The sequence below is a fragment of the Hydra vulgaris genome, chromosome 05 (assembly GCF_038396675.1).
Source record: "Hydra vulgaris chromosome 05, alternate assembly HydraT2T_AEP".
Lineage (NCBI taxonomy): Eukaryota > Metazoa > Cnidaria > Hydrozoa > Anthoathecata > Hydridae > Hydra > Hydra vulgaris.
Window position 1 is genome coordinate 14,981,822 of NC_088924.1, and position 24,197 is coordinate 15,006,018.

The 24,197-nt window shown below is 27.3% G+C and overlaps 3 protein-coding genes across 4 annotated transcripts in view; all 3 read left to right on the top strand.

The window, feature by feature from the left end:
• The window catches only part of LOC136080612 (uncharacterized), an 82,361-nt gene extending 70,837 nt beyond the window's left edge, over positions 1–11,524 (top strand). For both annotated transcript variants that reach the window (XM_065797476.1, XM_065797477.1), the window contains 7 exons: positions 622–670; positions 4,139–4,298; positions 6,911–7,139; positions 8,072–8,147; positions 10,118–10,167; positions 10,613–10,849; positions 11,244–11,524. In XM_065797476.1, coding sequence (XP_065653548.1) covers positions 622–670; positions 4,139–4,298; positions 6,911–7,139; positions 8,072–8,147; positions 10,118–10,167; positions 10,613–10,849; positions 11,244–11,317 — 875 coding nt within the window. In that variant the 3' untranslated portion in view covers positions 11,318–11,524. The remainder of the gene's footprint in view (positions 1–621; positions 671–4,138; positions 4,299–6,910; positions 7,140–8,071; positions 8,148–10,117; positions 10,168–10,612; positions 10,850–11,243) is intronic.
• A 2,482-nt stretch (positions 11,525–14,006) lies between these two features.
• Positions 14,007–18,354, top strand: LOC136080199 (uncharacterized). Its single transcript, XM_065796812.1, has 4 exons — positions 14,007–14,138; positions 14,844–14,974; positions 16,683–17,755; positions 17,834–18,354. The coding sequence occupies exons 1-4, from the start codon at positions 14,007–14,009 to the stop codon at positions 18,352–18,354; spliced, it is 1,857 nt and encodes a 618-aa protein (XP_065652884.1).
• Positions 18,355–20,192: 1,838 nt separating this feature from the next.
• Positions 20,193–21,091, top strand: LOC136080613 (hydralysin-like). Its single transcript, XM_065797478.1, has one exon. It carries the CDS (start codon positions 20,257–20,259, stop codon positions 20,989–20,991), a length of 735 nt encoding a protein of 244 aa, XP_065653550.1. The 5' UTR covers positions 20,193–20,256; the 3' UTR covers positions 20,992–21,091.
• The last annotated feature ends 3,106 nt before the right edge of the window (positions 21,092–24,197 follow it).

Genomic DNA, 24,197 nt, shown 5'->3' on the forward strand with positions numbered 1-24,197 from the left:
GTAAAGTTTAATATAAAAAGATACATATCCAGAGTAGAAGTGAGACTCATTTCAAGTAAAAATATCTCTATATTAAAAAATGTTAATTGATATGATGATAAAAAAGAAAAAGTAATGCTATCATAAAAATATTACCCTGCACTGATAAGTTTACTAAAAAAGGTTAAAGCAGTTGATTATTTGATTCTGTTTAAATTTAGTGCAATTTTGTAATAGTTCACTTTTAATTTTAGTTTACTGCTCAAGAGTTTCGAAAGTTTTGTGAATATATATATATATATATATATATATATATATATATATATATATATATATATATATATATATATATATATACACACATATGTAGATGTGTCAATGTTTGCTGTTCGCAGTGATGAACAGTGTATATCCCTGTATTTGTCAATGTTTGCTGTGTTCAGTATTGAACAGTGGAACATAAGTATTGTCATACAACTTTTGTTCTTTTTATGCCTGTTAATGAATTAAAACAAGATCAGTGGCAATATTACAGAAATAGTTTCTCTTTACAAATATTTCATAAATAGTTTCTCTTTACAAATGTGTGTCTACACCAATCAACCAAATATTGACTTCTAAAGCATATTTTTATTGTTTTAGAAGTTGGTGATTTATATTGGAATGTTTCAAATATAGTTACTGTGCTAGGGTATGTTGTTATGTTTAATAATTTTTCTCTGGTTTTTAATTTTCCTTGAAGGCTTAAATTTTTATTTATTTTGTGTTAATTTATATTGTTAGGGTAACACCTAAACTATCAATTTATTATGTGATAACAGTCAATGTTAATACAATAAATGCATAAACACTAAAAGCATAATTCGGTAACTGTATGATGTATGTATGCATAACTGGATATATAAATGAAGTATTGGTGAATAAGCATGACATCGTATAAACTTAAAAACTGTTTCAATGTTTCTTTTATTTAGCTTTTTAACAAAAATTTAAATAAAAAAGAAAGTCAAATTGTTTCTTTTCTATTCATTTTTTTTTTATTTAGCAGATTATAAGTAACAACTGGGGATTGTATTACAAGTTTACAACTAAATGGTTAATTATTGTTTGAATTTTATTTTTTTACAAAAACAGAGTTTTCTGATCATTTTTTTTTTAATATTCTACAAGTTTCCTTGATTTGTGTTTTTTTAAAGATTACTTTTTTACACAGAAAACATGAAATATTGGGGGGAAAAGTAAAAATTTTGGAACTGGATTATTTTGCAGTGACATTTTGCAGTGACATGACATCAAACAAGTAAAATGCTTACATTATTTCTTTAGTACCCATTGGATGTTAACATCCAACATCGGATGTTAATTCAAAGAATAAATTGCAGAAAAGCTGTTGTGGTATTGACTGCTATTAGCAATGGAGCATGATAAAAAGTTGAACTTTTAGAGCTATGCTTGTACTTATAAATTTTTGATGAGACTCTGAGTTGATATTTGTATTCTGGTCTTTATAATATATTTTGAATAACAAATACCAAAATCACTGCCAAAATGTTCCTTACTTTGTAAAATTTTCCTATTGTTTCAAAAAAAAGAATAAATACACTTATTTCCAACCAGCTACCCCTTATGAACACTTAAAAGCCTTAGATCCTATTTGAATGCAATCGGAGATTAACATGTTTAAGTAAGAGATAAAGCGTTGTTGATGTGAAAACATTGATAATCAAGGTTTTTCAAGGTATAATTAAAAGCAAATTAATACAGTTTATAAATGAGCTTGCTTCATTGATGTTGGCTCCTTCTGCTCAGAAAAAAAAAAAATTTTCCTGAAGTTTTATGTCATAATAGCGAAAGTGTCATTTGGATGTTTTTCAATTTTTATTACTTTCCAGAATTAAATCAAAATATGAGTCAGGTGTGTACAAAAAATGTACAAATCTAGTATATAAAGATCTGATGGAGTAGGGTAATACCCTATATACAAAGATCTGATGAAGGTAATACCAGTCATTTCTGTATTGACTACTGGAAGACGTACAGCTCGTTAATAACTCTTTTTTTTTGCTTGCTAGATAGATTTTAAAAGCTTTAAGATGTTTAAAAACTTAAATATGTTTCACAATTACATGATAAATATAAGTTTTCATGAATTTGCATGAAATTGAAATTAGAGAAACCGATTGATAACTTGGACTTTTTCTGCTTCTTTTTTTAAAGTTAGATTCAAATTTCTACAAAAGTTAGGTATTTAATTTTCAACTAGAGATTTTTGAAATAAAAGAGTGAGTTGCCTATCAAAAGTAATTATACAGTTTTGTAGCAGCCTGGGATCTGTTCATCATACTCTTTGGACTTCTATAAGATTATATTTCCATGTTTTTTTAAAATAATTTTTTATGTTTAATTGCTTAAATAATTGTTTCACACTTAAAATAACTGCTTCACAACTTCTTTTTTTTTAAGCTTAAGTAATTGATCATCATTGTCAGTTATAAATACAAATTGAAAATAATCATTTGTGATACTGCCAGTTTTGCTAAAAAATAAAAAGCCTGGTAGTGAAGACATCGTAATGGTTATTAACAAATCGGTTTTAGATACTCTTAAGAACAATCTTAGGAACATATCCACTTGCAAATCGAATCTATCCATGATCTAAAAAATAAAAACATTATGTAGTGTTGCCCCAAATCTGCTATTCATTCTCGCCCCATTTAAAAAATATGAACATGATCACATAAAATCAGAAAATTAAGATGTTAACTGCATAGTTGATCAGGCTTAGGACTTTTCCAGTAAGCTTGATAATATAATGTTCTGTTAAAAAAAGAGTGTAAAAAAATATAATATAGTTATAGACTAGTGGTAAAACATTTAGCTCACAATCAAAAGGTTGAGGTTCAAGTTCACTCTGCGCCCTCTGAAAGTACTGTACTCAATCTGTTTTTCCGCACAATGCTCATGAGTTAGCGCCCTTGTTTAAAAATGTTAGTCTTTCTAAGTTTAGGATTGAGAAAGAGTTGCAAACCAATTTAGGTTTTTTTTAAAAAGCCTATGTTTTTTCCAACCCTGTTTTATTCCCAAACATTTTAGTATCTGACTTTTTAGTAAACCAACTTTTTGGTAAATGAGAAACACTTTTTTGTAAACGTCACTTGAAAGGAAAACAGCTGAAGATTACTAAAGTTTTTTCCTTCTTTAATTATTATCAATGTTAAATGATACTAGTCACAAGAGCTAGTTCTTAGGTTATCAAAGACTTAAGATTGTAATAAAGCCAGTTAGTATTCTCAGATTATCAAAGACTTTCTATTGTAAAGACTTTCTATTGTAAAGCTGTAATAAAGTTAGTTAGTAAATACTTGCAATCGAATTGTTGGTGCTAAAAAGTTAACTACCACTCAGTATGCTTTATTTTTCAAAGCTCAAAAACATAGTGGCAATGTTTACCTACATAGAATTTTTTTTTATATAATATAACATGTTACTGTTTAATTATAATTTAAATAGTAAAAAAAAAAAAATTTCAAACTGTTTACAAAAATGTTTAATTGATTTTGAGTAAGCATAATTTGGTTAGGCTCTAGTTTAATAATTTTTGGTGTATATCTCATAGAAGAGAGATATTTACTTTTTAATTATGTAATTTTTGGTGTGCATCTCATAGAAGAGAGATATTTACTATAGACTCTATAAAGATAACTACCCCCTGTCTACCCGATATTTACTATAGATTATAAAGTTCTATAAAGATTTTTATATAGGTTGACTTAAAAATTTAAAGTTGCATTTTTTTTTCCACCAACAATGTAGTTAAGTTTAGAGAAATATACCTAAGAGACATAGGCATAAAGCCTATCATTAACCAAAAGGATTTTCTTTAGTCAAAAATAAAAAACTCACATTTTATTTTTGATGACAGTGTTAAGTGAGATGTCTTCAGTGGGTCAAAATCCATTCAAGTGGGTAATTATTATTACTACTTTTTTTAAAATTTATTTTAAAAAAAGTAGTATTAATAATTACCCATTTATTATTACTACTTTTTTTATTGATAAAAACATTTTTTCAAACTTGAATGTGCAAATCAGTGTGGATTGCATTAAAAGTTAACAATATTACAAATAGATTTTATAAATATGTATTTTTTTTTTTTTAGAAATCTAGTTATAATCAACTTACAAATTTACCCAACATTTGAAATGGTATCCAGCGTTACTATGGAATTTGAGTATGTTTTGCCGCCATTTTTCAATTTTATTTCTGAAAGTATTATTCAGCATTTCATTAGAACTGATTATAATAAAATAAAATATCGTGTAAGCAGATTTTTAATTTTTTACTGCATAATTAATATCATAAATAATATTTTGCATAATTTATTAGTCAGTTTATTGCAACTTTTTTGTTAAGCATTTTTCTTACAAAAGAAAGAAAATTTTTTTAAAAAACTCTTAAATTTAGTGAAATAAATATGATGGCTTTTAAATATATAAATAAAAATAGAATTTAAATATTTAAAATACTTGTCATGTAATCATTTGAATCTTAAAACCATGATGAATATTCCGAGTAATAAAAATATTTGTGAAAATCTTAATTGAATTTTATTCCTCAATTGTTTTATTTTTAATCATACAATATTTTAATAGTTTTACTTTTTTTTAATATTTTTTAACTATTTTTTAATTATAACTATTACACAAAAACTTACATTAAAAAACTCACACCTAAAAAATTTTTTTTGTAAAAATTCAAATGTCATCTCTAGAAAAAAGTACAAACATGTGACTTGTCTTGCAGTATCCAGCATAAAAGACGATATATCTATATATATATGTGTGTGTGTGTGTGTGTGTATATTTATATATATATATGTGTGTGTGTATATATATATATATATATATATATATATATATATATATATATATATATATATATATATATATATATATATATATATATATATATATATATATATATATATATATTGCTACTTTTTTCTATAGAAACTAGAAAAATAAATAGAAAAAAATGACCAAATTCATAAAATAATTTTTTTAATTATTCAAAAAAAAAAAGTAAGAGAAAACTTTAAAGTCTTTTTTTTTACATATTGCAACAAAAAGACTTTAGCAACAATGTCAAAAAAAAGTCATAATATTCACTTTTAATGCTGTGTAAAAAATTTTTATTGGTATAAAAATACTTTAAAAGAATTTTATTATATTATTAATAAAATTGTTTTAGAGTATTTTTTGCAGTTTTTAGTATTTTTTTTCCAAAAGATATAAATTAAGAATAAAACTCTGGTAGAGTAAAGCAGGGCTAAATGAGGCAAATTTTACTAAATCTAATAGATCTCATTAGCAGTGCGTCCAATTTACATATTTTTTTCACTATTAGAAAGATAATTTACCTGCTGAAAATTGGTTTAGAAAAAAGTATGTTTTTTGATTTATTTAAGAAGATTATTCCTAAAGTTTAGGGATACCAAGCTGCTCAACTTGCGTTAACAATGTAAGTTGAGCAACTGTGTGGCACAAGATTAATGATCAACAAATAAATAAATATGCATGGTATGGAACTTGAATAAATCAACTATAAAATTATCATTAACAGTAAACTTGTAATTTATAAACTTTTTATTTTACTTAAACTCCGCACTACCGCAAGTCGCTTACTTCACTACCGCAAGCCGCTGACTTCACTACCGTAAGCCGCTGACAGCAGCTTCTGATTTTTTTAAGTTTTGACTGATAGCAGCTTTCGAGTATTCTTTACAATTTATCTTATTTTGTACATAAATTTTCATTCTAGACACATAATTTGTTTGTTTTATAGGTTTAATTAATTCTCTACATAATCAAGAACAAACTAGAGCCATATTGTGTAATTATAAAAAGTTATCATTTGATAAAGTTAAAAAATCTTGACTAATCCTTGATAAAAAAACTTTAAATTTAGTTACAAAATAAAGTAGCATTAACACTGTAAAATTTAACTTGTAGAAGTGTATAAGTATTTAGCTAAGTAATTGCAAAAACTTTTGAAGAAAAACATCCTTTTTATACATTAAATTAGTTTTTTTTTGACATAATGATTAAGTTACTATTTATAAAAACAATGGTTTTTAGCATCTTGCATTTCAAACTGTTCATTTGGAAATAAATTGATTGTTCGATGATGCATCTTAAAAACTCATTTAATGGGAAAAGTTAATTGTTTTAGTTTTCTATTAACATATAGTTTGTTATGTTTTTAAAAAGATTTACTATTCAAATTTTAATTAATTGTCAATTTTATGCCATCCAAGTTTTATTCAATAAAGTTTGTGATGGCACTTCGATATTATGGATAAAAATAACAGTACTCAAAAAGTAAAATCAATAGTACTCATAAAACATTCTTCAAATTTTTTTTATAAATAATGTTTATACCTTTTCTGAGTTTCTGATTATTTGCAAAAAAAATTTACATTCTTTTAAAGAAAATTTTGTTTGTGGTAATATCCATGACACTATTGAATGTTTTCTTTAATTTTCTAATTGTTCCTATTGTGTTTCAACAATAATTTAAACAATCAATTTATTTCCAAGTGAATAGTTTAACAAAAGATGAAGCGTTTCTAACAGATGATTTTAAAGTATGATTTTAAGATTTTAAAGTAGGATTTAATAAAATATTTTTGTTTTTTATTATTTTATGTCTTTATTAAAGAACATTTTGAAGTCAATGTTAAAGTTATAAGTACAACATATATTAGCCCACAGGGAACACTATATTAGCCCACAGGGAACACTATGTTAGCCCACGTGGAACACAATATTAGCCCACAGGGAACACTTTATTAGTCCACAGAGAACGCTATATTAGCCCACAGGGAACACCAGTTTTTTGTTGTTTGTTATATATTACTTTTTCTATTTAGTTCAGTGGTAAATTTAACTCATCTGACTTATTCAATTACAATTTCACTATTTTTTTTGATGATACAACTTGTCAAATGGATGGCATAATCACTTTAGATATAGTATTTAAGTTATTATTTCAATTTGAATATGAAAATCCTATGACAACAACAAAAACATTCAGAGTGGGGATTCAATGTTTTGGTTTTGCAAAAATACCAGTTGTCACAAATAAAGATATTTTAAAAGGTAAATTTAATGGGTTTTTTTTTCTAATATTAAATTTTTTTTTTCTTTGTCTAAACAGAACTTAATTATTCAGTTATTAACAGATGTTTTAAAACACTGATTTAAACACTATCTAGTGCAAATCAGCGCATTCCCAACCAGAGAAAAATAAGTGCTGACCACCCAGCCTATATAGCCAATGACTAGCCGCTATATTACATATTGGAAAGTTGTCAGTTTGCCACTTATAGCAGATGCCGCTAATGGTCCCTTAAGTAACCAATGAGCAAAACTCCAATGAGCCGCTTAAAATGCCTAAATAGGTTCTCCATAAATTCTCTACAAAAATATTTGTTGGGCAGTGCTAGCACAACCCACGAAAACAAAAATAGAAAATTGATTTATATTAAGTTTTCAAACTGATGGCATTAAGTTTAATTTTATCAAATCAACTTAAACTGATGCAAGTTGGCTAAAACAGGGCTTATATTAGTCTAAGCACAAATTAGTTTTACATGAACCAGCATCAGCGCACTTTTAACTTGTTTTAAAACTTAACTTGTGTTTCAAAAATAAAATTGTGCCAATTTTATTTTTGTGCGTTTTTACTGCCTTTTAACCAGCAATTACCTTTTTACCAGCTACTTGACAAATGCTATCAACAACTAACTTTAACACATCAACAACTAACTTAAACATAAACAAATGTAAGCATAAACCAATTAAAACTTAAATAACTGATAATGATGATAATGATGATAATGATGATGATGATGATGATGATGATGATGATGATGATGATGATGATGATGATGATGATGATGATGATGATGATGATGATGATGATGATGATGATGATGATGATGATGATGATGATGATGATGATGATGATGATGATGATGATGATGATGATTTTAAATTTGAAGAACATTTTTTTTTTTAATTCTTTTCAGAGTCTTATGGTCGGGGAATATATTGGGATGCCGATAATTCTCATATTTATGTATGCATGAATCAACATTATCCAAGGTATTCTATTTTAATACTTTTTTATATTCTTTTTGTTGTTGTTTATTTAATTTTTACTTGTTATTATTAGTTTAAATTTTTTTTTTTTGGTCATTTTTTTAATGAAGTTTAAAATTCAGTTTTTATTTTATCAAGATGTTTAGAATTTGTATTCTTTGCTTTTAAAGAAGTTAAGCTTAACTTTTATAAAAGTCATAAAATGAATATAATGACTTTCCATTGTAATTTCATTAGTAGAAATAATTTATATAAACTTATCTGCAAAATTTCAATTAATTTTTTTTTTAATTTTTGAGGTTTTGCTGTAATGTATATATTATTTTTAATATTTAATTTTTTTTTTTTAAATACCAGTGATAAAGGGTCTAACAGCTTCATTTAGCAAATATCTTAACGATTTATTGTTTATTTAAAAAAAGATGTCATATTTGGGTGTGGTTGGGATCATGTGGAAAAAACATTAAATCTAGTTCAGTATTTGTCAAAGTTTTAATGGAATGTTGAAAATCTAATGATAGTTCTATGTAAGTTCTATCTAAAAAATAACTAAATTGAAATATGCAGGTACGTTTCTTTGCAAATGTTAGATAAAAATATAAGTATACTTGAAAAGGAAGAAGTTTGTTTTGAGTAAATGTTAAAGATGCTAAAGCAAAAATACAAAAGTTAAGCTGTCAAAAAAGTTATCTTGTGTGTAATTAAACACGACAGAACTGCAAGAGATATATGCTGCTCAGTTTGCATTTGGAGAATCAACAGTTGTGGGTATTGATAAAAGATTAGGAAGTATAACATCTGTAAATAATTAGAGATAATATTCTGCCTAATGCTAAATGACCCAATGCCTCAAAATAGGATATATTAACAGGACAACAACCCAAAGCACAATTCACCCCTCGCAAACAGTTCAAAAGACTTTATCCACCTTAATCTTGAGGAGATTAAATTTTATTCCCCTTAATCTTGAGCCTTTGAAAGATTAAAGATTATTATATAAGTTTTGCGTTTTATTGATCAATTGTAAAAAAAAAGAAATTATAAACTCGTTCTTTACACATTTGGGATAAGGAGGATGTGAACATTTAAGGGTTTTTAAGTTCCTAGGTTCCAATGGTAAGTGATTTTTATTTAATGTTAACAGTAAAAGCATTGCTTATTACATCACATAATAAAATTATTAAATTGAAACTAGATCATTATTAATGTTATTAATAATACATAAAACATATTTTATAGTTAATAGAGTCAACAATTCAAAACCTTTATTTGTTTTATTGTCAATAATGTATAGTTAATATAAAGTTTTAAATTTGAGTTTAATGTGTTTGCAATGACAGTTGCTTTTTTATGGTTTGTGCTGGGGTTTAGGCAATATATATTAGGTTTAATTATTTTTTAATAATTTTAAATTTTGAAAAAAATATAAAGTTGCTCGAATTTTCGGGTTTCAGCCTCACGGTTTTTTTATGTCTTGAAACTCGGATTAGCTTGTGCTTCCATTTTTAGTTAATTACGATTATTCAATCAATTGTCTTTGTAATATCAAATATTTTTATTTAAGTATTAAAAGATTATTTATTACTCATCTTTAGCCAATAATTTTATATTATTACTCATCTTTAGCCAATAATAAGCCTCAAAAAATGAAATATGGTAATACTTCAAATACTAGTTACACCAGCATTTAAAAGTATTACCATTTAAAAGTATTATTCTACCAAGAATTGTTTCTAAAATTATATGTGTGTGCGTGCGTGCGTGCGTGCGTGTGTGTGTGTGTGTGTAAATAATTCTGATCCTAAGTAAATAATTCTGATCCTTAAAACGTTTTAAGGCATAAAAGTGATATAAGTTTAAAGATAGTTTATTAAATGTTAATTTTTTTTAAGAGATTATATTGTTGTTTGTTATTACTTTTGCTGCTTTTACTAAATAATTGCTGAAACTATTGTTTTCAAAATTTATTTTAGCACAACAGTAGCATGTTATTACTCTAATAATGATGGGTATTTATGGGCTGGTGAGTTTTTTTTTATTTGATGTGCCAATCAGTAATGATATACTCTATGAAAGAGGAATAATTAGTAATAAGTTTGTACGTTCATGACTTTATGAGCATGTCGCAAATCCAAAATCGTAATAGACATTCTACCCAATGAAGTTATAGTTTTGTGGCTAACTTGATTTTATGGCTGGTTATTTAATTATTTTTTTTTAATCTCTAACGGAGTCTTTTATATTTTTTATTTTTAATTTATTTCAATTATTTTATACTGATTATTATAGTAAAGAACCAATTAAAACTTTTTAAATAACAAATATCTTTAGACCATAAAAATTATTCCTAAATAATATTGGTTTGCACCCAGAGTGCACGGATGGGCACATATGTGCCCATATTCAGTGAAATATTTTTCGAGTTAATGATAACTTCTTATTAAATCGTTATAAATTTTTTTTTTTAGACTTAGATATAAGAATTGGTTCCATTCTTGGTCACCACAACGTGACAAAAGAATTATATGCTGTTCATCGCAATTGCAAAACGTACATGATGTTTCATAAAAGCCTAAATAAATGGCTTGCATTAACCAACCAACAGTTTACTGATACGGCATTAAATAATCTTGATCCAAATTTGAGAAAAAATTTAGAGGATGATTACGATCAAATTTACAAGCTTGGACCTAATCAATGGTTAGGTAAGGAGATACTATTGCGCATTTTAAAACAATTTTGAAATTAATGGTTGACAAATTCACGTATAATTAATGTGTGTAATCGATTTTAGCGATCCTGGTACATGATTGAATTTTTTATTTTATTGCGCATTTTAAAACAATTTTGAAATTAATGGTTGACAAATTCACGTATAATTAATGTGTGTAATCGATTTTAGCGATCCTGGTACATGATTGAATTTTTTATTTTGTTGCGCATTTTAAAACAATTTTGAAATTAATGGTTGACAAATTCACGTACAATTAATGTGTGTAATCGATTTTAGCGATCCTGGTACATGATACATGATCCTGGTACATGAATTATTTATTTTAGTGTTGCTAATTGAATTTTTATTTTTCAATATTAATTTAGGAAATGCTGAAGGTTTGTTTTTTCGAAAGTTACAGAACGAATCATGGATTCCAAGAGTGAAGTGGCGTTTTTAAAAATTGCTTATTGATTCTTCACTTTTTATACCGAAGCCACACTACATGTGTGTCTGCGTTTTTGTTTTTTTTTTTTGACTTATGCAGTGTAGAAGTTTAATTTATCCTTACTGTGTCCAAAAATTATTCCCTATTGCGTTCAAAAACTTATGTATAAAAATTAATTCAAAAAAATGATTATAAGAAATTTATTTTTCTATAACAAAAGTTTCTTTTCTTCATTATTATTCTATTAGAGTTAACATCTCCTGCCCACAAAAAAAAAGAAGTAAAAAACCTTGTGCTGTTTCAGAAAAACCACCTAGTTTTTTTAGCTGAATAAATTTAGAGATCAAAATGTAAATGGTTTTAATACAAAATTATCTTTATCAAGTACTAAATACAAAATATTTTGTTAATTTAACAAAATACAAAATATTTTGTTAACTTTCGTTGAAGAACATATTATTCTTGAATTTTTTTTTGCGTATTTTTAATATTAATAAATCTACTTTATGTGATTTTATTAACACTCTTTGAATTATTGAAGAACGATGTAGGTTTTTTACTTTACTTAGGTGTTTTATTTTTTTTTAAATATTTTGACTCACAGTCAGAACACTAATTAAATCTAATATTTGGGTTAATTAATGTAAATTGTGGTTGGTTCAACTGCAAGTTAAATGTTATTGTGTTTGGTCTAACTGTAATCGACCCAATTCTATGTTTAATGCAGTTGTGCAAACTTAATCAAATTGAGGTTAGTAAAATTAAAATTTCAATGCAGTTGCGGCAATTAACACAAAATGCTGTTGGTCTAACCGCACAGCCAGATCGCATCTTATCAGTAAAAGTATTTCTGTTGGGTAAGCAATTAAACTTCAAAAAGATTGAGAAGTATAAGTAAATGTGTTGAAACAACTAAATTATGCTGCTTGAGAAGTTGGTTTTTAATGAGCCAAAATTACTAGTCAATAAAAATATCTTCAGTAACAATTATTGATAGTATTGTTATTCTATTGAATTAATTGCATTAAACTATTAAATGCAGTTTTGTTATCAGTTAAACAAAATGTCATTAATGATTAAACGCTTACAATGTTTTCAGTTTTGTATAGAGAAATACAAGAATATTTTTATTGCACTTTTTTTGCATTTTTTTAAAAACAATAATTTGCCACTATTCTAACTTAACTCCCACCAAACATGTTCACTAAATAAATGGATGCTGATGTTGAGGGGGCGCTCCTAAAAAAAAGTTATAAAATTATAGAAAAAGAATCAACTTTGCAATTTCCGCCTTCAAAACCACTTTACACCAAATTTTCTTTAAAAGATTCCAGGGTTAAACATTAGTTATTAATTGCCATTCATGAAGACTTTCAGGAAAACTATAGCAACGTCGAGTTGATTTTGGATCTCCTTGAACTTTCCCATATTTTTTCCTGTGAAGTGGTCTACAATTATGTTTTTATGCAAATACATGCTAGTAATGTATTTTATGAAAAAATCAAAAGAAACTCTTTTTTTTTCAATAAATGTTTTAGGCGCTTTCTGGTAACATTTATATATATCTTCGGTAACACTTATCTATCTATGCAATTTTTAGATATTGTTCATATCACATTTGATGGTTTTGGTTAGCTATATTTTTTAAGCAAAGCAGGGCAATATTTTTTAATAGCCATTTTTTTGCCTCAAACAATTGTGTGTGAAACAATAAAATCAAAATTTCAGTAGAAGAGAAGCAGATGTTGCATGATTAATATCATTAAAGATATTTCTTTGAGACAAGAGCCACGTGTGTAAAGTGCTCTGTGCTATGTACTTTTTAACCCACTGTGTTTTGCAAATATCTTTTATTTTTTTTAGAAGCTAACGGAACAATCATTTTCGCTTGAGAAAATTGGACAAACTTACCAATTTTTATTTTGTTAACTAAAAACCGTAAGGTTATCTTGACGTTTGAAATCTCTATAAACTGTAATTTTAATCTGAAACACTTTCCTGTTTTCACCTGAAAATTTATTTTTCAAATTTTTTTTAGTACGAACATAATAGCATAGCTCCCAAGTGACCAGCGATTTGCGAGTCAGACCCGCATAAACTGTTATAAAGCTGATGACCCGCAAATGTATTTTAAAAACCCATGAAGAAAAAACTGATATACAAATACTAAAACAACAGGGTTTGATGTTGGCGAGTTTTTAGTGGACATGTTTTACTTTAACAACAGTACTAAACAACAACATACATTGAAGGATTTTTAGTAGCTTTTGTGATCAGGAGTACATAATAATTTTGAAGTATGGGACTACACAATGGTTAATTAATGAAGTGTGTATCACTAGAGTACTGAACAATATAAAAGCCTGGAATCTTATTTCAATAGTCAAAATAGAGTACAAACGAATAAAGTGACAAACGACTCACTAGATTAAAGGTATGTTTTGACGATAAGAATACTAAAGTTTACCTGATATTTTATCAATCAGTTTTACACTTGTTTTTCGCTCTAAATAAAATTCCTCAATCAAAAAAACATAAAATTGTGATTTTACTTTTCACCATATGTAAATTTCATGTGGTGAAAAGTAAAATCATGGAATTCCTGCACAGTCTCTTGGGGAAATTTATTAAAGTGGAGTAAGTTTCAGTACTGCCTGTAAATGTCACTAATCCAGCATCATTTTTTGGCAAAAGAAAAGTTATGATAGGATTCACAATACGTACATCAATTAGAAAAATAGAACTTCTACAGAGCGAGGAGGCAAGAATTGAATTTTTAGCAATTCAGTTCATGCAGACAGCCTATCTATATGGATTTGTTGATAATGAGCAAGTTAGTATCATCAGCAAAGTGGTAAGGAGTTGCATACTTAATTGAGTTATTAAGGTCATTAATATAGAGAAGAAAAAGTAGTGGTCCTAATACTGAGCCTTGAGGAACATTGTTGGAACATTTTATTTGAGTAGATTTTGAATCACCGACTGAGACAAACTGAGATCCATTTATGGAAAAGATCATTTTCCATTGACTGACGCTGATGTTTAACATACTGCTAGTCTCCAAATTAGGAATAGAAAGTCTGTCGACTTTAAACCCATGTTATACTTTATAAACAGACTTTCTACTTTGAAAACAGTCCCTGTTATCCGTCACTCGGTTATCCGAAAATAATTTTTTTCCCTTTTTTTTTATTATTATTATTTGTTAATTTACCTTTCCTTTTCATAGTTTCTATTGATATTTTGCATATTTTTGCCTTGTTTTGCATTATTTAAATAATGTAAATACGCACAATCACATTAAGAACTGTAACCTACTAATGCATAAAAGCTTTTTTTTTTTCATTCTCCATACCCTTGTTATCATACAATTTTTTCTCTTATCCGACACCCCTTGGTCCTGTATTATTCGGATAATCGAGACTACTGTATAAATCTTTCTTCTCTTATGAAAGAATTAATTCAAATTTCTTTTATTGTTGCATTTCAGAACTGAGGATTCTGCTCTTTGGCCCAAAATCTTAATGAATTCATTTAGAGAAGTTCTGGTTCAACAAGACCCTATAAAAATGAAGGGGAAGATTTTCCAAAAGATGACCATGGACAAAAATTCTCTGTGATGTATTATAAAGGGCATTTTCCAAATGGGGAAACCTATGAAAGAAAATGGTTAGTTTATTCCAAGCATTCAAACAGCATATAAATAAAAGAAACTCATCCTCTTCAATTCGGTTTCACTAAAAACAGCTCAACCCTACACGCCGAATTTGTTATTAGTGAAACGATTAAACACTACAACAACAACAACTCACCCGTCTATCTCTGTTCCCTCGATGCTGAAAAAGCGTTTGACAGCTGTAACTGGGACATTCTGTTTGAGCGACTCTACAATGATAAAAAACTCCCTCTATATATTGTTAATACCATATCATCATTATACTATGAAAGTAGTGCTTCTGTTTCTTATCTAGGTTGCAAATCATATCCATTCTATCTAACGCAAGGAGTGAGACAGGGATCTATTCTCTCGCCTTATTTGTATAACATTTACACCGAAAACCTACTAGATACCTTACAAAATGAAAGCACCGTAGGTACATCAATCAATGGAAACTATACGGGTGTTGTAGCATATGCTGATGACATTATACTCCTTAGCTCCACCCTTTCTGGCCTACAAAAGCTTCTTAATACCTGTAATATGTACACACACAAAAACTGTATAAAATTGAATGCTGACAAAACCGAGTTCTTGCTCACCGGAAAAAAGCAAATTAAAAACTGCACAATAACTCTCAACAACAAAAAAATAAAACTTCATGATAAACTTAATCACCTAGGTTTTACATGGGATACAAAAAGTTCACCTTTTGCCTCACTTAATAGTTTAAACATTGATCACCGAATATCTAATTTCCGGGCAGTAATCCAAACTTTAATTCAATCAGGAATTCGTTTTGCTCACCCAAACTCCATTGTCCAGCTATATAAAACTTTGGCTGTCCCAACACTGACATATGGTCTTGAGCTTTGTGAACATAAAAAGGTATTAATGCAAAAGCTTGATATAGTTGGAAGAAACGCACTCAAGTCACTCCTCAACGTTTCAAAACATAGCAAAAATTATATTCATCCCTTATTCTTTATTGAAGATATATCAATAACTATACAACAAAACAAGCTCAACTTATTTATTCGCCTGATGAACAATAAAATTACATTTGATATTATTAAGTCGCAGCCGGAAAACAAAACAGCCCCACAACCTTTTTTAGATAGTATCAAGGGTTTGTGTAATAAACATGAACTAAATCTGGAGAAAATAATTCAAAGTAAAAAAAAAATAAAAATTATTGGCTTAAAAAATTTAGTTCCTGAAACGGATCTTCAAACTCTAAAATGTGCAGTTGAATGCTGGAACTCAAAAGAACAAAGAACAATCTTCAAGGATATTCTTGAAAAAAATATTCCTAGATGATAATAATAAAATAATAATAATAATAATTCAAGGATTTTTATAATTATCATGTACAAAACTCTAATTTACCTTGTATACTTGTATAGTGGGTGTTTAATAAATATATATAAATATTTTATTTTCCTTGCAATATATTTTCTATCGGAGAAAAATGCACAAAATTAACTGAAAATGGATATACTGATTAGAAACATATAACATCAGATCTCTAGGACCATGAGAAGTCCGTAAACCGCAAAGAATGCTTTATAAAGTGGATGGATTTGGCTGCAAGAATAAAGAAAAATGAGACTGTCAATGAATGCAACTTAAAAAAAATAAAATTAGAAGTGGAGCATTGGCAAAACATTTTGAAGAGAATAATTTCAGTTATAAAATTTCTTGCCTCTCACAATTTAGCATTGCATACACTGATAAATTATTTTCTAAAGGCAATGGAAATTTTTTGGGCTTGATTGAAATGATTTCAGAATTTGATCCAATACTTCAAGAGCATCTAAAAAAAATTAAATTACACGAAGTAAGTGATCACTATCTTGGCAAAAACATTCAAAACCAAATTAATCAACTTTTGGGTTCAGAGATAAAGAAATCTATCATTTTAAATTGTCAGAATGCAAAATATTATTCAATAATTATGAATTGCACTACAGAAGTAACTCACCAAGAACAATTAACCCTAGTTCTTAGATTTTACAACTGCAAGTTATTTGCAGTTGAAGAGCATTTTATTGGATTTGTTGATGTAAATAGGACAACCGGTGAAGTTTTAACAGAAACTTTCCTGAAACATTTGACAGAAGCAGGTCTAGATATAATAAATTGTCGAGATCAATCAAATGATAATGAAGCAAACATGAAAGGGATTCATTCTGGAGTGCAAAAAAGAATAAGAGACATTAACCCTAGAGCGTTTTTTGTGCCATGTAGTGCCCACAATTTGAATTTAATGGTATGTGATGCTGCAAAATCTTCTTCAAAAGCAGTGTCATTTTTTGGTTTGGTACAAGAAGTTTATAACTTTTTCTCAGATTCTAATATCAGATGGGCCATTTTAATGAAATCAGTGCAAACTTTGACTTTGAAGCCACTGTCTGATACTCGATGGGAGTCTCGAGTGGAAAGCTTAAAGACATTAAAAAATGAATATTCCAAAGTTTACGATGCTCTTGTTGAAATTGCTAACAGTTCAGAGTATGATACATCTACCAAATTTCAGGCAAATAACTTTGCCAAGAAAATGTCCAAATTTACATTCATGGTAAGCTTGAGTGTATGGTATGACATTTTATTTCAATTAAATTTGGTCAGCAAAAAAAAGAAGTCTTCAGACTATGATCTATCAACAGCACAAACCGAAATTGACCAACTACTCAAGTATTTTAATGACTTTCGTGATAAAGGAATTAAGGATGCCAAACTTTTTGCTATGGAAATTGCAGAAGAATTAGAAGTAAGTCCTCAGTTTGAAGGTGAAAACACAGTTCGTCCCCGAAAGAAAAAAACTCTTTTTTCCTATGAATCTGCAGATTAACCAATTTTAAATCCAGAAACACAGTATGTGGTGGAAGTTTTCAATGTACTGATAGATCAAGTGCCATCATCTTTAACAAGTCGATTTAATCAACTGAAAGAACTTTCTGAGCTTTTCGGATTCTTATATAAAATTCTAGAAGTCACCCAAAATACTGAAGCACTTAAGAAACATAGCAAGGATTTAGAGGTTGCCTTAACTGAAGATGGACATTCAGATGTGATTTCAAATCAATTATTTGATGAAATCAAAGCAATATCCTGTACGGTTCCAGGAAAATTGCTCCCTAAGGCACTGATCAGGTTTATTTTAGAAAATCACTACGAACAATCTTTTCCAAATTTAGTTATAGCATTGCGAATTTTATTGACATTGTTGCTCACTGTTACTTCCGCAGAAAGAAGTTTCTCAAAACTTAAATTAATTAAAACCTACTTAGTCAAGTCAAATCAGTCACAGTGCAGACTTACAGGCTTAGCTGAGATATCAATTGAAATTGACGAGTTAAAGAATATAGATATTAGTGCATTAGTTTAAATATTTGCTAATAATAAAGCTCGTAAAGTCAAGTTTCAATTAAGTCATGACTATAATAATAATTTAATAAAAATAATTAAAAAAAACATTTTCATTTCAGGGGGGCCTCACATTTTGATCTTGTCCAGGGCCAAATTAACTTATTTTGTAAAAAAGTTAACAATGATTCCTTTTACCTTTTGGCGTTTTGAAAAACAGCTGTGGTGTTGTAGGTTTTCATTTTTCCATGCTTTATATAAGGTTACTTTCTATATATATATATATATATATATATATATATATATATATATATATATATATATATATATATATATATATATATATATATATATATATATATATATATATATATATATATATATATATATATATATATATATATATATATATATATATATATATATATATATATATATATATATATGTTTGTGTGCCACAAAATTTGAAATCAATTTTTGAAAGCTTTTTTCTCAACCAATTTTGCTCAAATTTTGCACACTTAATCATTTTCGATGACAATACAAGGAAATGGAAAAATTTGACCAAAAAAAGTTAATTAAGTTAACAAAAATTTAATTTGTATTTTCCCATACATTTTATGTATTTGATATGAATTGCGTATTACGTCACAAAAATCATTGATTTGCAAATTATTTGCAGTTTCGAAGACATTAAAGCGCAGCGATTCAAAACCTATTGTTTTAAGTTATTAAGTAATAAGTCTTAAGTTATTAAGTTAAAAACCTATTGTTTTAAGTTAATAAGTCTTAAGTTAAAAAACAAAAATTTAGTAAAAACAGTAATTTTTAAATTTGAAAAAAAAAAAAAACAGTAATTTTTCCTTCTACAAAAGATAACAAAAAAAGAATTTCTAGGCCCAATAGAATTCTGCTTGCATAAAGCATGGATCTGAAAAAAGAATTTTTTTTTGATTTACTAGTTATTGGGTAATATAAACAACAACTTAAAATAAGATTACTATAGCAATCTTATTTCAAGTTGTTGCTTTTTTTGTTAAAATAAGTTACTTAAATTGTCACCGTAAAGATAAAAATAACTTTTCATTGATTTTTGTGGATTTTACAGTATTTTTTTAAAAAGTCGATACATTCCAATTAAGGACTCTACGTATTCTAATTCAAGAAACCATATATGTATATATATATATATATATATATATATATATATATATATATATATATATATATATATATATTTGTGTGTTTGTATATAAACTAGATTAACTGTTTTAAATAAATATAAAAATTTTTTTTGTGTCGTTTCTAATTTCTGAATTTCAACCTAATTATCAAATAGTTAAAGTTTTATTGATCAAATTGTAATAAAGTTGAAATGTTATAAAAATTATCATAATTAATTGACACATTTTGAAGTTTTAAGTCCCTTGTTAGCAATTATTATTATTAGTTATTAGTTGTATAGCTAACAAGGGGTTTAAAATTTCTTAAGACAATTATCTCAAATTCTGAGTATGTAATAAAATTAGAATTATTTTCAAATTAAGTTAAAATTCTAAATAACAAAATCTTTAATTATCTATGAATCCAAATAATAAAATATATTGAATATATTTAAAAAACTGAAAAAAATAATTGTAAAGCTAAAAAAGAATTAGATGAACAATAAAGTAAGAAGTAATAAGATCGGGTAAAGGGAGTTTTTTTATCAAAATAACTTTTTTTCACATAGAAATTTTCATTTTAACGTTTTGTAATATTTCGTAATTACTGCACAAGTTAAATAATCAATAAGATCATTATAGTATTTAGTTAATGATCCCAAAGAAACTTACAAATTACATTAATTAATATCAGTTTTGTATAAATACGAGAGAAAACACCGAAGTCTTTGTATCAAGTTGAAACTTTTGATTGCTATAATATGGCAAAAGAACTTCTATCCTTTACTGATCTTGTTTGGCTCGACAGCAGTCCTGATTCAGTCCGACAGGCTTTTTCAAAGCAGTATGGAAAAACACCTGACGGCATTGCTCTTAATCATGAAACTTATTATAATGCAGTGACACCAGCAATTACTGAGCAGTACGGTCACTACTGCTACAAAAGAACTGGAGAAACCACAGTTACATCTCAAGAACTATCTGATTCAGCAGATGCTAATCTTGGATCTACTTTTGCAGTAAACAAAGGTGATACACCAGTAACACTAACAATGAGCGTTACAGGGAAATGGACTGAATCAATATCTTGGTCTACATGTTCTGAAACTGGAGTAAGAATGTCAACTGAATTTGGCGTTGGAGGAACTTTCAAAACAGGTCAAACGTTTTCTATTTCTATGAAAACTGAAAGTTCAGGTACCAACTCTCTAGAGAAATCCGCAACATCACAAGTTCAAGTGACAGTTCCACCGCATTCTAAAGTTAGTGTGAGCATGATCGGTACAATGAAAAAAGAAAAAGTTACTTTTGAAGTTCCAGTTACTGTTGATGGAAGCTTTGGCGCTAATTATAACAAACAAGTTCAAGGTCATTACTTTTGGTTTATGGGTGCCGGACAAGCTCTTTCAAAGACAACGGGTATCATTAAAGGTACGATTGATCACGCGAACGTTTTCGACGTAACAACGGAAGTTGGACAAAGTCAACCCTTATAAATATATTTTGTTATAAATTTTATTTGAGAAGATTATCTTTATATTTAATTTATATATTTAACATTATAAGAAAAGAAATTAAGTAGATATATACACTAAAGTATTTGTTTTCTTTTTAGCTATAATTATAAAACATTACAATTCTTAAGATCGTTTCATTAAGTTATATAATAAAGTTATATTTTTAAAAAACGATAAAAATCGATTTTAAAAACGTTATTTTTAAGCTTTATATATCTTAAAAATAACATTTTAAAAATCGATATTTTCTTTTTTAATATAATATATAAGATATTATATAAAAATGAAAACATTACTTTTGAATAACTTTTATTTATCTTTTAAGCTGAAACTATTATAGGATTATGCGGAAATATAAATTAAAATATGAGAAAATATAAACTAAAAAACGATGAAAATAAAAATTAAAATAAGAATAATTAAATATGAAAATATTAAATTAAAATAAGAAATTAAAAAAACCCTGCAAGTAAACTCATTTCTTGAGTTTTGCTTCATATTTTTTATTCATCATTTTTTTTTTTTATTATCTTATTCATCATTTTTTATTTTTATTATCTTATTTTAATTTATATTCGCATATTTCAGTTTTTATTTCCGCATAAATTAATTTAAATTTCTGCATAATTTAACTTATATTTCACACGCTCTAGCGGAAAATATTTATTTGAAAAAACTGTCCACTAAAAACGGTTTACATTTTCGAGACCATGATACTTTGAACAACTATTATCTAAATTTTGAAAATATTCTGTCGACGTCTTTCAAAAAAAAAGGGGGTATAAACGGGCGGGTCATTTTTGGTGTTCAAAATAGGTAACTTTCAAGGATGTTGCAAACTTTAAATTTTGCAATATTGATCCTGGTATCAAGTAAGAATGTTTTACAAAAAATTACAGTGGTAGGAGCCTGGGAACGACTATACATTTAAAAAATCAAGAATTTTATCTTAAAAAAATTTCTTATCGTTTAAAAATGACGACCAGGGAAAGTTTAAAACCCCCTATTTGAGTGAGTTGTTAACTTTACGAGGTCATAATCTTTGAACGCTAAATTATTTTTTTACTAAATGGGAATATTATGGATAAAATTTAGTCGAGTTCATAATGGTAGAGTTTTTTTTAAGTGCTATCATGCCCCTTTCCCTGAAAATATTTGGACTTTAGGACTTATTTGAGAATAATATTGTTCCCAAACTCTGATCACCATGATTTTTTTTTAACATATTTTTTGGATTACTGTGAAAATACATATCTGGAGGATACTTATCTTGAACAACAAAAAAATCTTGAAATTGATCTTTTAGTATATTTAATATATATATTATATATATTCAATTGTTTCTCAATTAGAGAGTGGTTTAAACAACACAAATTAATGTTTACATTTATACTTATTTTCATTTACAACCAATAATAGTTTCTAAATGATACACATATACATTATAGCATATTTAATTTTAAAGTAAAACTGTTTTAAAGAAAGTATGTTGGGAGTTGTTCGTAACAATGGCTTTAAGTAGGCTTTGCAGATAGTCTTTAAGGCTACTAAAAAGTTTGTATCCACTCTCTCAAAACTGTTTGAAATCATAATGAACAGATTCATAGACCTGTTTAGACCAAAACCCTTTATTTGGATTCGAATTTGACAGAAGTGAAAGAAATTCACATGTATGCTTGATAAGAGCATGCACTTTCAGTGACACTTGTAGACCAAGTTTAACATAAGCATCTTTGTATTCGTTAATGGTGAAAACAAACTAGAACCAAGACATGCAGCTTTAACAAATTTCAAAGGAATTAACTATAGAAATGATATGTTCATCTTTTTTCAGTTTATAAAGTTTTGTTAATTCTTTTAACACATGAATATTTTTTAGCAGTTTCGAAAACTCTCCACCTTTAAATTGACCACCATATAGCTTAGGCCTTTCAAAACCTAAAACTTGGTTCCACTGGTTTGCCAATAAAGTGGTATCCTTAGGTTGCAAATATATTTAAAGATTATCATAAGTTCTAAAATTTCATATCAAAAGTACAAAAGATTTTAAATTATTTAGCTTTAAAATAGTGATAATTTTCTCAAGATTTGAATTAGATTCAGCCACGTTTTCTGTTAAGCCTTTAATAAACAATTTATTTACGCCATCATCTTTGTGTTTCATTACCTATTCCTTTCTCATAGCTTAACTTTTTTTTTTTTTGAAATTATATTCTGTCACTTTTTCTATAATATTTAAAAAAACTTTTAAAAATCCGCCTCCAACGTCAATGCCTACCTTTAGAATGTGATCTTTTGACAATTTTCTGTCTATTATTACTGTCTCAACAAATCTTTTAATGTTTTTACAATAAACCAGCTGTTTGGAATCTTTTTCAAATGATGTTTCTTTAACATCAAAGTAATCATTTAAAAATCTTCTTTGCTTAATTTCTCTCTTACATTTCTTTTAAATAATTCTCTTCCCTTTCAATATCAAAATATGCAAAAAACTTTGACTCCCTGTGTATTAATAAATCCACAAGTTTTTTTAAATTCGTTTATTTCCGTAATTAGGGTTTTTTCAACTAGAAAAAACGCTTTGGAAGAGTTTTTCGTTTGTTCAACGGCAATGGCTTTACCTTTGGCTACAATCTTGATTTTATCTCCTTCCTCCTCAATTTTTTTTCAACACTTTTGAGCATTGAAGTTTGGCACCTCGTCAATCTTACCATCAAAAGAAATTTACATCTATGTTTACAGTTTTTATAATTCTAATATTTTATATAAATTTCTTAATTTCAAGTTTGAAATTTTAAATCAAAAATAAAAAGTTTGCTCTACCATTGTTAAGTTCTTTTGTTAAATTTTTCATTCTTGTTGTGAGAGTGCAAGGGTGGGGTAATCCTCTTCCAATGGCAACCCTACAACTTTTACATATTTTATTTTTTTAGGTGATGGTACCTTTACTCTTCTTCTATTTTCAGATGTTCATCCTGGAGTAATTGTAGTTCGAGCAATTTCACAAATGTTACAAACACAGAGTGATTGGTTTCTGATAATTATACTTACTTTGGCTTTTGAGAAATCTTACGGTTTAGAGGAGACCGGGGTTAGTCGGAACATGGGGTTAGTTGAAACATTGAACTTTTGAGCCGACTGACGAGCAGTTTTTTTACTAACAAGAAACGAAGGTTTCAAGAACT